Consider the following 14,461-nt stretch of genomic DNA (forward strand, 5'->3'; position numbering starts at 1 on the left):
TCTGGCACATGTTTGCAAGTATACATGCACAGAGATATTCAATAGATTAGTGATGTGAGGAAGAGAAAAATAGAAACACAGTAAGGGAAAGATAAACTGATTTGTTCTACATCAATAGAATGCTACTTAGCATTAGAAATGAATGCATCATATATATTAACGTGTGACTATACTTTATCTACATATGTGAATACCAAAAGGCTAAAAACATGTTACGTAAAAAAATAAATAGTGAAAGGTGGCATATAATATGTTAGTATTTACATAAAATTTACATAAAGTTTTAAGACGCAAAATTCTAGTGTATGCTGTTTTTTTGGATACATCTGAATACAGCAAAAATACAAAAACAAGTATAGGAATAATATGTACTAAGTTCAAGACTGGTTACTTTTGGGGATGAAGGAGGGGAAATGATGGTAATGGGATTGGTATAGGGTTCAGCTCTATTATGTTTTATTTTCTGAAAAAAATAAAGTGACCTGAAGAAATTATGGCCAAATATTAAAATCTGTTAAATCTTGGGGATGGTTTCTATTCTGTTACAGTTTATGTGTTTGTAGTATTTCATACTTAAACATTTAAATTTATTAGGACTAGAATGGAGCATGTTTTTAATGTTTAGATTTCCACTTACGTTATCAACAGATTTCACTGAGTAATCGTTTCTTTTATAAAAACATGTTTCAGAACACTGTACAATTCATTAAAATTGGAGGAAAAACAACATCTCCAGCTGACCTCATTTGCTGGGATGGGACACAGAGCCTCCTTGTGTTAAGTTGCCCCCTCAGGATGGATCCCATAATCTCATTTGTACTCACTTTTCTATAATTACATATGACAACATAATTTTTAAAAAGGGGGGGACTTTTTATGTTGAATATAAAAGCGTACTCTATTAACCATCCGGCTAAGGACCACAATTGACTAAAATCTTTCTCTAATTAGTATGATTGTCCAAGTGTGTTAACATCAGGCTTTGGGAAGAGTAATGACTCTTTCATGAAACTGGACCACTTTTGGACACTTCTGTTGTTACAATTGATAGGAAGAGCTCGCTAGTTCCACTGCCTCTTATCTCACATGTGCCTTTTTAAGAAAAGAGAGAATGAGGACACTCTAGGCAACAAATTAGTGCCAACAAATGGCTGGGGACTCTATGACCCTGTCTTCTTTTGATTTGTTTAAACCAAATATTGATGATTAAGCCCTTGTCACTTGTTACATATTGGCAAAAGTAGAAAACAGCGTAGACATAAATTAGGAAATGCAAATTGAAATAAGCAACCTTTAGGTACACAGCCCAGGCAGAAATTATTGATCCCATATCTAAAATTTATGAGGCTTTTTATTTTGGCAAGGTGTATTAAATGGTCCCCAGCAGGTGTTCTGCTGCTAGCTTCAGACTAAAGCCATCTGCTAAAAAATTTTTTTCTTTTTGCTAAAATTAACTGGGCACCATTAGATGTTTCAAGTTAAAGATGGACCTTCCCTGACATGTTCAGTGCTCTGTGCATGCCATCTTCCTTCCTTCCATCGGAAACATTGCTACGTGTCAGCCACGATGGTCATCTATTTACGTGCAGTATATTATTCTTTAATCCTTGCAGCAACCCAGAAGAAACTAAACCCTTGAGGAGTTAATAAGTCCCTGTAAATGGCAGAGTCAGGTTTAAAACCATGCTAGTCTGGTACTAAAATCCATGGTCTCAACAACTGCCATGTTACACTGCTGTCAGGGAAGTGTTTTGCTTTTTAAATTACCTGTTGTTATCCTTGTAGTTTTATAAGGTGATTATAAGGTGAGTATCTTGTAAGGAGACTTTTGAGAGAAGATAAATTAAAAATACTGGGTTAATAATGTGCTGGGAATGAATACAATGTTTTATAATTACTTTTGTGTGTTGAGGATCAATAAAAGTTTAAAATAGCTGATCAGCATTTTATTTTTAATAAGCTGTTGAATGTCTATGTATTTAAAATTTTTTAAGTTAAAAATGAAATTTAGCCTTTTAGCTCTCTGAGCAGCACATGGCTGTTGGCAAGAATAAGCACCTTACAAATGGCGGCAAGAAAGCAGCCAAGATTGATGTGATGTGAAAGCACCAGCTATGTTCAATATAAGAAATATTGGGAAAACAGTCACGTGAACTCAAGGAACCAAAATCGCATCTGATGGTCTCAAGGGTCATGTTTTTTAAGTGAGCCTAGCTGATCTGAAGAATGTTGAAGTTGCATTTAGAAAATTCAAGCTAATTACTGAGGATGCTCAGGACAAAAGCTGCCTAATTTCCGTGGCATGGCTCTTACCTGTGACAAAATGTGCTCCATGGTCAAAAAATGGCAGACCATGATTGAAACTCATGTTGCTGTCAAGACTACCGATGGTTACTTGCTTTGTCTATTCTGTGTCGGTTTCACTAAAAAATGTAACAATCAGGTTCGAAAGACCTCTGATGCTCAGCATCAACAGGAAGAAGATGATGGGAATCATGACCTGAGAGGTGCAGACAAATGACTTGAAAGAAGTGGTCAATAAACTGATTCCAGATAGCATTGGAAAAGACCTAGCAAAGGCCTGTCAATCTATTTCTCCGCTCCATGATGTCTTTGTTAGAAAAGTCAAAATGCTGAAGGAGCCCGAGTTTGAATTGGGAAAACTCATGGAGCTTCATGGCGAAGGTAGCAGTCCCAAAGCTACTGGGGTGAGGCAGGTGCTCACGTTCAACGAGCTGATGGATATGAGCCGCCAGTCCAAGAACCTGTTTAAAAATCAGATTTTCATGGTGACAAATAAAACCTGTTTGTTTAAAAAAATAAAATGTAAAAGTAAATAGATTGTGCTATGAAGCTCTTGGAAAAATTATCTGCAAACCTGGGGTGTCTCTCCCTTTCGTTTGTCCTGTTCCCACAGCTCTGTCTTTTTGGGTAGGAATCGTCTTTCTTGCATTTATTAGTTTATCATGTGTCTTCTCCATCTCACCTGGTCTGACTTGCTCACTGCTCTTTCCCCAGTGCCAGCCTCACATAGTACCTGGCTCCTAGTCTACGTTCTAGAAATATATGTGGAGTGGGTGAGTGAGTCTAAACGCTGAGCAAAGTCTTAGGAGGATATAAAAGTTGAGCAGTAAAGATTTAGAATCTCATTCTTAAGACTATGCAATACTCTTTGTTCTGCAGAGTATTTTCTTCCACGTTTCTTTGCCTGGAGCATATAGCACAGACTTTCTTTAGTTCCACTTATAGTAGCAAGAACATGACAGGACCCCATGTCTGGTTATTATACTGCATCGTCTTGTACAGGTAGGCTTCTGTTTGCATCTCAGCCATGCCTTTTCCAAGAAGACTCTTTTAAAAATGTGAATATTAGGTATGTGTTATTTTTAATTACCGTCACTGATGTATATAATTTGAAGATTAATGTTGCTGTAATTATATTGATATACTAAATAGTTATTCCCAGCTTTTTAGTTAGGCAAATTAAGCCTGTCTCAATGAATTCATCTTCAAAGCCTCCGAGTAGTTAAGGAACCGAGAGTATGCGGAATTAAGGCCTTTGTTCTGTGGTTAATTTAGCATGAGTGAGCAAATGTAATTGATTATAAAAATGTGGCATCAAGGTTAGACTTCCCTTGAAGGAGACCTTTGGGTCTCTGTCCTCTCTTGGCAGAAGTTTCTAATTTATTACAGTCTACTCACTGGGGTCACATTCAAAACTGGAATTAAAGTGATTTGTTTGGGTATGTTGACAAGGAGTTAAGTACTTTAAATAGGGGACATTCTCCTTTGGGGCCACAGATGCCTTGATTTTGAAAAAGAGAGAAATGCACAATGTTGTTTACTGTTGTATTTCCTGTAATTACCATATTACCTGGCCTGAAAAGTGCTCCTTAATTCTTCTTTAATGAGTGAGTGAGTGCATGAGTGAATGAAGGTCCCTAGGACACAGAACAGAGAAATGTATATAATCTTTTGATGTCTCTAATATTGAAATGGCTCACCTGTGTCTCTCACTGCCCTTCCTACTCCTATTCCACATTATCCCCTCCTCTCCTTCCCATGGCGTCACCTGGTTTTCCTGTGCTAAGACCTCCTGGTTCCCATGTCCCAGGCCAGGGCTGTATGCTGTGGTCGAGCTGGATGTGTACTCATGGGAAGTACCACTGGCATCTGATCCTTCACAGACCACACTAGACAAATCATCCACACCTCCACTGTGAACTGGAGTGAGTAAATCAGACCAGGTGAGATGGGGAAGACAGCTGATAAACGAATAAGTATCATAGAAGAATGACAGTTGCTGCACAAATGCAGAGGGTGTTGTGAGAACAGAACGAGGGAACAGGAGAGGCAGCAATGAGTTTAAAGATCATTTTTCCAAGTTCAACATAGCTGGACCCACACCTCCTTCTGACTTTCTGTTTCTGATGCCAGAAACTATGGATTCTTTTGTTGCATCTCTCCCTCTGGCCTGTATGGCTTGAGGCGCCATCTGCATATGGATGGTTTCAGATCTCTATCTCTAGTCCAGATCCCTCTCCTAAGCACCAGGCCCACAGCTGCCTCCTGGGCTCCGCATTGGGATGTCCCTCCAGCTCTTTCTCCTGGTCTCCAAAACCCTGCAGGACCTGCCCCCTGCTTACCGTGTCAGGCTCCTTCCACCTCTAAATCTACACACTGACAATCCTGCATGTAGTTCCTGGAAGATGCCATCTTTTCTTTCTCCTTTGAGTTTTTGTACATCCTCTGCTTAGAATATCCTTCCTTATGACACTCTTTTTCCGGCTATTATTTATTTTTCAGCAGCATGGACATCCCTTCTGAGAACATTTCCTGCTCCAGGGTGCCACACCCCTGAAGTCTGGGTTAAGGGCCTTTTGTATATCCACAGCACTATATATTTCCTATGATGTATTCTGAGCATTTGTTACACTATTATAATTGCCTGTCCATCTCTTATTGGACTGAGATCAATAAATACTTGGCAGTTTTTTTTTTCCAGGGCCTAGCTTAGGACTGAATGTTTTCTTGAATATTTCCATCCCACTTGAGTCCCTCATAACCTCAGGGTTTACCCTAGAGCAGCGGTTCTCAACTTTCCTAATGCCGCGACCCCTTAATGCAGTTCCTCATGTTGTGATGACCCCCAACCATAAAATTATTTTCGTTGCTACTCTATAACTGTAATTTTGCTACTGTTATGAATTGCAATGTAAATATCTTTTTGTTTTCCGATGGTCTTAGGTGACCCCTGTGAAAGGGTCATTCGACCCCCAAAGGGTTCGCGACCCACAGGTTGAGAATCGCTGCCTAGAGGGATGCCTTTAATGGTCCACTTCTTTGTTTCCAGTCTGTGCCATTCCTGTCCACCCTTTGCACCTCTGCCCAATCAGTATCTGCTGTTTGGCTGGCATCACTTCCCAGCTGGGAGACCTCCAGGACCGTGAAACTCATTGTTTCCCTTGGTCTTACACTCCCCAAAGTACAATCAACAGGCACTCAGCACAAGCGTGTTCCACCAAGCTGGATAACTTGACAGTTGAGTTCTCATTCAGCCCCACTCATTAAGCCTAAATGCTGTCAGTTTCATTTTAGGAAGAGAGCACCCCGTGGACTTTGGATTAATACTGGATGGACAGATGTCATAGTTAGATCACCCTCATATCTACCTTACCCGTGAATCTCAAAATTATTTCCTCCTTTCTTTTCAGTTTAGACACGCTTTAGCTCTGTTTGAATTATTGCCATCATGTCTAACTGACCCATGACCGCCAGTTATTCTAGGTGTAATTTGTGAAGATCAGATTGAAGTGTTTTTGAGCTCTTTGCTGCATCCACTGCGAGGATGAAGACCATTCTCAGCAATCAGATGGTGGACATTCCAGAAAATGTGGCCATCACTCTGAAGGGACCACAGTTGTTGTGAAGGGGCCCCAGAGGCACCCTGTGGAGGGACTTCAGTAACATCAATGTAGAGCTCAGTCTCCCGGAAAGAAAAAGAAGAGGCTCTGGTTGACAAATGTGGGGGAAATAGAAAGGAACTGGCTGCTGTTTGCACTCTCTGTAGTCATGTACAGAATATGATCAAGGGTGTTACATTGGGCGTCCATTACAAGATGAGGTCTGTGTGTGCTCACTTCCCCATCAATGTCATTATTCAGGAGGATGGTTCTCTTGTTGAAATCTGAAATTTCTTGGGTAAAAAATACATCCACAGGGTTCGGTTGAGGTTGTGTTGCTTGTTCAGTATCTCAAGCCCCGAAAGATGAGTTAATTCTTGAGAGAAAAAAAGACATTGAACTTGTATCAAATTCAGCTGCTTTGATGCAACCAGCCACAACAGTTGAAAACAAGGATATCAGAAAATTTTTGGATGGTATCTATGTTTCTGAAAAAGGAACAGTTCAGCAGGCCGATGAATAAGATCTAAGTTGTCCAGCGACAGAAACACGAAGATGCGGAATGATTCCTCAGACTTATTTGTGATATTTTCAAGATGCAATAAAAGTCATGCATTGATTTTGGGGAGAAAAAAGTGCTTTTTAGACTGTGTCAGTCATGACCTTTAACATGTGTGCAGGACTCTTTCTCATAAAGCCGCTCATGGTTCTTACCTGTGAGATCTTCTGTCTTGGTCCACCTTGGTCTAGGGCTTCCTCCCATTGACTGGAGTGTGTGCCTTCTCTGCACTTGCACTCAGTGTATTGTACTGTAATGCACTGGTTATGAGCTTGCCTGTCTCCTGAACACCTTGGGGGCAGAAATCATGTTTTCTTCATCTTTGCATGTTTCTCCCTCACTCCCCCCGCCCCTGGCGCAGCATATGCCTGCTACATGAAAGATAAGCAACCCGTATCAATGTGCTTGTATTAGCCAAATACCCTGGGTGCTGCTATTCCCCCTGCTGGAGTTGTCCTCTGCTGTCCCCACCTGTCGAATCCTCCCTAGCTAGCGGACACCTTCCAATACTTTTAATACCTTGTCACTTCAAGTGCAGTCTTTGGAGCAGTGGCATTGGCCTCACCTGGGAGCTGTTAGCGGCAGGTTAAGGACTTTGGAAAGGAGTTGATTACATTTTTATTTCTAAACTCAGGTACTCGCAACCGGGCTCAGTGGTCTGTACTCTTCCCTGCCTACAAAGCTGGAAGAGAAAGGCGAGGAGTGGCACTGCCTTCTGCAGGACGACTGGCTCCTCCTCCCTGCTCTGGTGCAGTTCATGAACTCCCTGGAGTTTTGCAACGCCGTCATACAGGTACTGGAGCACAATCGAGGGGGCTTTTGTTATGTGTAAAGGATTTGTTTATACACGGTCCCTTTATTTCAATAAATGTTGATGGAATATGGATGCTCGACTTGAAGCATACTGAATGTCCTTGAATGAGTAAAAATGTTAGTGTCTGGGTTTCTAGGAAGTTTTGAGAAGAGAAAAAAATTTTTTATCTTCCTTATAAAAAAATGTTAATTCTGTTTGATTATCCACTTAACCATCAAAAATAAGTTCAGTGCCTGACTCATTAAATAGATATTTTTAGGCTTCTAAGTACTCCAAATTATATCACTTCTATTTCAAGGTCTTTTGGGGAGTCGACAAAGGAAAACACTTTCTTTTGCTTAATGGTGCATACTACATGAAGAATATTGTTATCCCAATTGAATTTAGAAGAAGTTAAGCATCTTCTTAGCAACACAAATTAAATTTGCTTTGAAATTGGCCTGCTTCGGGGAAAAAAACCCAGCCAATAAACTCTAGTATATTTGGCTTCTTGATTAGATTTTTACTTTCAGATTTCTTGATACTGTTTTCAATAAAAATCAGATTTTATGTACATTTAAGGATGTAGTGGGTTTTCATCAAAAATGTTTTATTTCTATACCACATAAACATCACCTTAATATTGGATTTATTAAGAAATCAAATTTTCTTTATGATGATTGTAAGGTGAAAAATGTTAGTTATAATCTGTTTATCTACCAAATAAAGAAATAGCTTCTGGAAGAAAATGCAAGTAAATTACTTTGGTTCCCATCTCATTTTTATTGCTAAGTCAAAGGAAGTTTTATTTATATATAAGATAAGTGGATTACATCTTAAGTTATTTTTTTCCTTTAATATTACAGTCTATCAACATTTTCTTGCTGAAGTGTGTGGAAATAAAAGAGATGGAACTATTAGTTTCTTCCCAAATGTACACAGAGATTATTAGTAATTTAAAGATCTAGCCTCACTTCCCTAGAAATTGCTTTTTATTTTATTGTTTTACTTTATTATTTTTTTAAAGGAAGAAGTAAAGCTAACCAGCATGTTAAGAACAGAGAAGTGATATATTTTATACTGTATTTTGAAATTGAGGCCATATATTTTTAAGACTTTTTTTGTTTGGGGGTACTATTGAAAAGATTACTTATAAAAGATATTACTAAGGGTTATCCATGTTAAACATATTTTGCAAATCAAATATAGACAGTGTTGTACCTATGATAATGTTTTCTGCTTTTGAATAGGATCTATTTTTTATTAAAAATTTTTCTAAATGCCTTCCTCCCAATAAAATAAGTAGCAGAAAATACACCTTCAAAATGAGACCATTCTCCTGTTAGCAAAACATATGTATTTAATTGTTCATTTTGACAGTTACATTCTTTTTTTTTTAAATTAGTCACAAGCTGAGATGAGATATAGATGGAATTATGGGGCAAAAATTATACTTTTCAGTTAGTTTTAACTTGAGTCCTTATACATAGTTTGTCTATTTACTGTCTGTTTATAAACAGAAACTTAAAATTACCATTTTTTAATAATTTGAAAGCCCAAGCTGTTTATACTGGAATAAACCATCTGAAAAAATTACATGGTGGTTTGAAGTCTGAATTATTCTTTAACCCATAGAATAAATGGCGAACATTTGGATTTTCTTTTTGAATTCAGGATGTACACAGAAATGTTTGATTTTAAGAAGCCCTAAAGATTGAATTCTTTGTCTTTTTCATGACTACTTGTTTCTCTCTTAGGTTGCTCACCCTTTGATTCGTAATCAGCTGGTAAACTATATTTACAATGGGTTCTTGGTACCAGTGCTGGCTCCTGCTCTCCATAAGGTTAGTAATTGGCTGGTGGACCCTTTATCTGTACAACAAACAGATGGAAACTGAAGAAGGCGAACATGGTGTAATGGACTTGATGGTGACTTTAGCCTTATTTTCCTCTCGTTCCGTCCATATTCCTTGGCGCTGTCAAACACAGGTCTTAGCAATGGCGACAGCTTAAGTCTGATGGGATCCATTTGGTGTCATAGAATATAGCATGTTGAATGTCAAGTAAAACAGTCTAAAGTAGGATTGGCAAACAGACTGACTCTTGTGCCTGCTCCAGTTGATGGGTGGTGGCTCCTTGGAACTCTGTCACGCGTCCTCTAAGGCCAGGTCTGTCCAGGAGGGTGGAAGGTTTACTGTGGATGTGGAGAGGGGCACGGGTAGCACAAGTCCCATGGATTTGCCATTCCTGAGAACACAATTTTTTATTATAACAATTTTGCGACAGCAAAACTTTAAAGTGAGGCCAAGTGAGGGTCCCATCAAAGGTTGGCTGTCTCATTAGCACCACTCTGAATTCCTTATGTTCCGCTTATTTTGTATAATAAGTCATCTGATAGCTGTTCCATTGGGAGCTGTCAGGAGACACCCATGGACCTAGAATTCTAATTTTAAGGAGTTCTTTTCTTCACTAAGTAAAGACGCATATGCAGTATTTAGCTCAGAGGATCTTTGTCAAGTGGTTGGAATCACCAGCTTTTGTAGGAGAGAAGCAAGAGACGACTTAGCACATTTTTTTGATGGAATGCCCACCTTTCTACATCTAGACATTCCATTTCCATGAGCTCTCATTCTACAGAATCTAAGGTTACCTGATTATGGCAACTTTGAAACCGGGCTGCACATGCTGATGGGAGCTCTAGTTTAGAGCAGCCTGTCTTGATAGAAGATGTTCATCTCTTACCATTCGGCGCCTTCTGAGCATAGTGGAAATATTTTCTAAAACAAACAGGGCACTTCGTTTGATTAGGAATTTTGTGTTACTTCTAGGTTCAAGAGGTAATCTTGGATGTGGTTTGACATCAAGGTATTGAGATTTCTAGGTTATTGTGGTGTCTGGGCACAAAGAGACTGAATGTTTGAAATTAATAATGTCTTGTAAAATATGGAAGATATCTTTGGAAAATGTAAACCTTGTATTTGTCTCCAGGTTGTCCTTCTGTTAGTATCTTGCTGTTCTAGGGGTGGGGTGGATGTCTTGTCTAGAAAGTCTAATCCTCTACATGGAGGAATTTTCCTCTGTGGAGGAATACAGTAGTGTTAGTAAAATTCTGTGGCAGTAATTATCCATATACTCTCTCACATATTTAGACTTTCTTCCACATTTATTCCCGTTGTTTTCCTCATTGACTGATTGATATAATTTCCTAAGTCATTATTCTAATAGCTATAATTATAAAAGTATTATTTGTTTGGGATAGTTTATGTTATTATAATTAGCATAACTTAATGTTACCAATATTAATGACAACTCTTTATCCATACTTGAGGATGAGATCCACTAAGAAAGCCGCAATGAGGACCTGACTGGTCACTCTGTACTTCTTTTTCATAGCACTCACCACAAGCGGAATTAAATCATTAAATGTGCATTAACTTCATTAACTTGCTTGATGTCTGTCTCCACAATGGTTTCTCTGCTTCTTGAGGGGAGGGTTCACACCTGTTTTGTTCACTGGGGTATCTCTAGTGCCAAGCACAGTACCTTAGACTTAGAGGTTGAATAAACAGCACACAAATGGAATGAAGTGCCAGGCAGAGTGTTTGCACTTAGTACATTCCCAGACAGTGGCTGGTTCATAGAGAATAATAGCATTTTACGTATATTAATTAATATGTTCTCAATTATGCCTGTAATTAAAATATTAGGTTTTTAAGTCATGAAGTTATTTTAATACATGGTTATTGTGAAAAAAGTAGTCAATATTGACTATATAAATGCAGCGTGAACATTAGCATACTAGATTTGAACTTCTAATCCCTAATTAAAATTCCTAACTTTTATCCATTGTGGACCGTTCCTCTCAGGGCTGTTGAATGACTAGGGAGAATATTTTCTCCTTAATTTATTTTCCTTTCCGCTCTTCATCTTTTTGTGTGTGTGTCTTTCTCGTTTAGAATTAAAGGCTTAGGAAGGCAGCAAGGGCAAGTGGGGAAGGTGGACAGCCTCTCCGCTGGCTCTTGGCTCCCTACGTGGTTGATGAAGAAAAGAGCCTTTTATGAATGACAAGACAGGTTCAGAGGCAGATGAGCAAAGAAGTCCAGAATTGGGTGTTTCTTGAGGGGTTCCCATTGGGATACTATAGCTAGTATCCTCTCCTTCGGTGTGGGAAGGGATACCTGGGACTTTCAAGTCTATAGCAGAGGATCCTGTTCATAGTTTCATATTTTGGGGTCTTTGCATTGACAGAGGAGCCTCATTTAATATCCTAAATAAATTTCCTTTATGTACTATCTCAGCCCCTAGTTTATGCAAAACATTCTAGTTACTTGCCATTGATGTAGGCAGTTTGCAGAGGTGAAGTTGGTCTCTCTGTCTCATAAATAATATAAATAAATTCATACTTAAAAACTTTCTCATGTCACGCACAGTTAATAGTAATAAACAGTATTTTCATAGCATTTCTTAACCAGAGGTAAAGTCATTACAAAGGGTTGTGGGTAGTAAAAGGTGGTGAGTGGGGGTTGAAGATTATCTGTACCTTTTCTCTCTCTGCTCTAATATGTGTAATAAAATACTGCCTTTGCAAGTTGTTTTCCTGTGTACTTTCTTCATCTAGTGTGGTGGGATTTCCATCTATTCTACTGGATTAGTACAAAGACATATCTGTTTTTTGTTGTTTGCTTGTTTGTTTTATTTAAAAATAGGGCTGTGTAGTTTTCTGTAGTGTGAATATACAGGTCTACAATCCCTTATCCACAACTCAAAAATTCAAAAAGCTCTGAAAACTGAATTTCTTTTTTGTTTAATAATTCATATGGTAGCACAACCTAACCTTTGTTTAACTCATTTGGTAGCAAACTTATACCTGAACTGTCTCGGGGCTGGTTTTATCTCACTTGTGTTAATATTTGTATGTTTTGTAGAAGAAATATGAATGTATTTGATTATAGTGTTCAGTCCTAGACCTGCAGGGTTATGTCCAATATGGCAGATGTAATGTGACTTTCCTAAAAGATGAAGTTTTGAATTCCAAAATACATGGTCTCCAGATACGGGATTGGAGCTTACATTGGACATTTAGGGAAGGGTACATTTTGGAGATATGTTAAAAGCACATTGTTAAAGTCATATTAAAGAAAATGATATCATGTTAATATAGGTCATTTAGAAATGAGATCTAGCCATAGATATGGACATCACGTTGTAAAAAAATGGTGATTTTTCAGTTCAGATTAATGGGAAAGCCCTTATCCAGCAAGAGCTAGTTCTGTTGTCCCTGTATGTTTAATTTATCAAAGCTAATTTTTCAAGGCTGAATATTCATTGGTATGGTGGTATTAGTCTGCATTCTCAGTGGAGCGGATGCCATGATAGGATTAAATGTGCAAGGATTTTACAGGAAGAAATGCTGGTGAGAGAGAAAACGGGAAGGAAGGTGGGGAGGCTGGGAGAGTTGTCAGACTGCAATGCAAATCTGACCCCAATCGAAGGATTGGGGGTGAGGTTGGCTGGGAGTGTCCTAGACTGCTATGGGGAGAAACAGGTCTGCTGGACTATACCCGTTGCACCCAGTTGTTGGCATGAGCAGCATGTGGAAGGTGTCGGGAGCATTTCAGTGTAGCCACAGGGGCCCTGGATCAGTTAAGCTTCCTGTAGTTGGAGGGCTCAGAGGCGCGTTCCCATGGCCACCACATGATTCCACAAGGTTGACTGATTTTTGTGGTTTTCCAGATTGTAGATACAGAAAAGAGAGACATATGTATTTACTTAATTTATAGACCTTCCTTTGTGCAGAATATTTAGGAATGCAGATACTCCCCTCGTGCATGGGGCTATTTTGGTCCAGATTAGCTTGACAAAAGAACTTACTATATCAGTCACTATGATTATGCTGCAGTCACAAACAACACCAACATCTCAGGTTGAAACAACAAATGTTTGTTTTTGTTCACAGGGCTTGTCTATCTTGGGATGTGGAATGAGGAACTTGTAGGTAGCTTTTGTCTATGTTATCTTCACTCAGGGACCTAGGTTGACAGAACCTTCACCATACAAGAGTATAATGTTTCAGTGGTCTATTGCTGTGATATCAGCTACTCCTTAACTTAAAGACTTAAAACAATCATTAGTATAGTGTACAATTCTTTGGTTCAGGAATTAGGGCAGGGCACAAAGGAGACAGTTTTTGTCCTGTGAGGTCTGGGGCCTTGGCTGGGATGAGTCCAATGACTGGGGCCTGAATAGCGTGGGACTGCTGGCTCGGTCTCTCCCTCTCTCTCTCTCTCTCACTCTCTCTCTCTCTTCCCCTCTCTCCCTCTCTCCCGTCCTCTGTCCCTCACTTCCCCCACACCCCACTTTCCCTTCTTCCACAAAGCCTCTCCAGAGGGCTAGCTTGGGCTTTCACATAGCATGGCAGCCTCAGGTAGTTGGACTTTCTATATGTGGGTTGAAGACTCCAAGAGACAGGAAGTAGAAGCTGCCAATCTGGAAACGGAAATAGTGTTTCTTCTGTCATATTTTGTTGTTCATGATAGTCACAGAACCTAGTCACTTTCAAAGGGACAGGACATAGACCCCACTTCTTGATGACAGGTGTATCAAAGAATTTGTGGCTCTATTCTGGGCAGGTTGACCATGGTTACTGCCCCTAGGACAGAATGTATGTGTTAAGGGTCAGAGAGCTATATGGAGAGGGCCACCTGATGAGAACCAGGAATTTCCATCTTGGGTCACAACCAACCTGAGGCAACCCCTTAGAGAGGAAGTCAGGAGAATAAATAGTAAAACTCTATTTTCCTTCCTTCCTCGGATGTCCTGCTGGACTCTCATTGGGTGGACCCAAATGGAAACCAGCTGGCGAGGGAATTGTGGGAAAAAAAGTGGGCTCTACAGGTCAACTGGGGCTGAGAGCAGGGTGGAAACGATGCAAGGCATCCAGCACAGTGATTTCCTGGTATCAGCAGTTCAGCGTGGTAATTAGCAGGTGCGATGGCACCTGTGCAGCATGTTTGGCAGGGCCTAAGTAAATCATGGCTTAAGATTTTCTAGAAACACATAACAAAATCTACCTTTTATAGTTTATAGTTACTGCCTACTTCTATATATTGATCCTTATCCTCTGGAACCTAAAATCATTGTTAGACTTTAATGTGACAGGCAGATATGCTAACATACTAGATATGAATAAAAAACAAAAAAATAGGT

General features: G+C 39.4%; 1 protein-coding gene across 12 annotated transcripts in view; it reads left to right on the forward strand.

Annotated features, from left to right (window-relative positions):
* The window catches only part of FHIP1A (FHF complex subunit HOOK interacting protein 1A), a 208,684-nt gene that overhangs the window by 130,098 nt on the left and 64,125 nt on the right, over positions 1-14,461 (forward strand). For all 12 annotated transcript variants that reach the window (XM_019641183.1, XM_019641189.1, XM_019641182.1 and 9 more), the window contains 2 exons: positions 7,097-7,255; positions 9,013-9,099. In XM_019641183.1, coding sequence (XP_019496728.1) covers positions 7,097-7,255; positions 9,013-9,099 — 246 coding nt within the window. The remainder of the gene's footprint in view (positions 1-7,096; positions 7,256-9,012; positions 9,100-14,461) is intronic.

The sequence above is a fragment of the Hipposideros armiger genome, unplaced genomic scaffold, assembly GCF_001890085.2.
Source record: "Hipposideros armiger isolate ML-2016 unplaced genomic scaffold, ASM189008v1 scaffold_58, whole genome shotgun sequence".
Taxonomy (NCBI): Eukaryota; Metazoa; Chordata; class Mammalia; order Chiroptera; family Hipposideridae; genus Hipposideros; species Hipposideros armiger.